The sequence below is a fragment of the Rhea americana genome, unplaced genomic scaffold, assembly GCF_003343005.1.
Source record: "Rhea americana isolate MKP2758 unplaced genomic scaffold, rheAme1 scaffold_60, whole genome shotgun sequence".
Lineage (NCBI taxonomy): Eukaryota > Metazoa > Chordata > Aves > Rheiformes > Rheidae > Rhea > Rhea americana.
In genome coordinates this window covers 585,501-586,885 of record NW_028186757.1, presented here as the reverse complement: position 1 = coordinate 586,885, position 1,385 = coordinate 585,501, and the positions used below count along the sequence as shown (strand labels likewise).

At 62.2% G+C, this 1,385-nt stretch overlaps 1 protein-coding gene across 2 annotated transcripts in view; it reads right to left on the bottom strand.

The window, feature by feature from the left end:
• AADAT (aminoadipate aminotransferase) overlaps positions 1-515 on the bottom strand; it is an 18,857-nt gene extending 18,342 nt beyond the window's left edge. The window contains exon 1 of one of the 2 annotated variants that reach the window (XM_085319830.1): positions 469-515. Coding sequence is in view for 1 of the 2 variants with exons in the window: in XM_085319829.1 (XP_085175955.1) it covers positions 41-137 (97 nt within the window). In the remaining variant the exon portion in view is untranslated. Of the gene's footprint in view, positions 1-40; positions 390-468 lie in introns of those variants that run through there. The other variant, XM_085319829.1, reaches the window with a different exon arrangement.
• Between the last annotated feature and the right edge of the window lie 870 nt (positions 516-1,385).

Here is a 1,385-nt window from a genome sequence, read left to right as displayed (position 1 = left end):
CACACCACTCATGCCTTTAAAGAAAGAAAGGTTAACTTACTGGGTGTTTTTTCTACCCCAAGGAGGTTTCTCCCTAGCAGAGGCACACAAGGGCCTGCAATAGCCATTTTTCTATACACAAAGGCTTGTTTTATCATTTCAGGCAAAGCTGCTTTTATTCTACTTATTTCTGCTTCCAGCCCGAGGCCGAAAGGCCGGCTCGGGGCACGTTTTGGAGGCAATCTGACAGGTCTCGTCGCTTTCTGAGGCGCTCGTCTTGGGGGTGCGGAGGCGGCTGTGCGTGGGGCTCCCCGCCCGTTCGGGCACGGGACGCGCTGCGCCGCGCCGCGCCGGCGGCCTCCGGACTCCCCCGGGCCAAATGGCCCGCGCCACCCCCGAGGGACCGGACCGCGCTTCCCCCGGCCTGCTCGCGGGGAGGGAGCCACCGGCGGGGCGGCGCGCCCGGCCCCGCCGCCCGCGCGGACCTACCGGCGGCGGCGGCGGCAGCCGTGGGAGCAGCGCTCGGCGGTCCGCGCCGCTGCGCACGCGCGAGCCTGCGCGCGGCGGGGCGGATCCCAGAGGCGGGTGGGCGCGCGCGGGGCCGTTGGGGCGGGGCCGCGCCCGCGGGTGCCGGCTGAGGAGGATGAGGAGGAGGATGAGGAGGGCAGGCGCTCCCCAGCCGCGGGGGGAGGAAGAGCGCGGGCGAGGCGCGGGCGTTTTACAGCGGCCGCGCCGGCACCTCTGCCCAGCGCTTCGAAAATTAGGGCGGAGCTGCGGATGCAGCGTGGCCAGGCGTAGGGAAAGGCCAGGTGCGCTGGGCTGCTGGTGGGGAAGCTCCTCCCGCCTTCATGCGTGCCCGCCCCCAGGGACGGGTCAAACAGAGGGAGGTGAGGTGAAAGCGTGGGGTGGGCAGAAAGAGAGGAGGGGGTCCTCTGATTTTCATTTTATCCGCATGATTAGGCCTAAGGGAGCAGACATGCTCGGTAAACCCAGCAGTCTGAGGTGGTTCTTTTTTCTGGTTTTGTTTTTATTTTAATCCCTAGCAAAGGGGCAGCGCTGTGAAATGAGAGGTAGAACCAGCGTTGTCTCGCTGGGGTCAGGGAAGCGAGGATGAATAGCTGAAGGTCTGCCTGTCCTCACACCTAGAGCTTCCTAAAGCTGCAGGGCAGCGGTCCTGCCTCTGGCTGCTGTGGCTTGTTGTTTTGGAGCTGCATGGGATGGAGGAGCTCACCTGGGTTAAAATGCTACAAAAAGGAGTTTTTCAGCCAGGTTATGCTCTGATCCAGTTGACTATGTGGTTTCCCTAAGGCTTCTGCTGATGAAAGGGAAGGGATTTTGGATCAAAATCTGAGCTGGGACATCTAGAAGTAAATTTTTTTCCACAGTTGAGCAGGATGGCTTTGAGG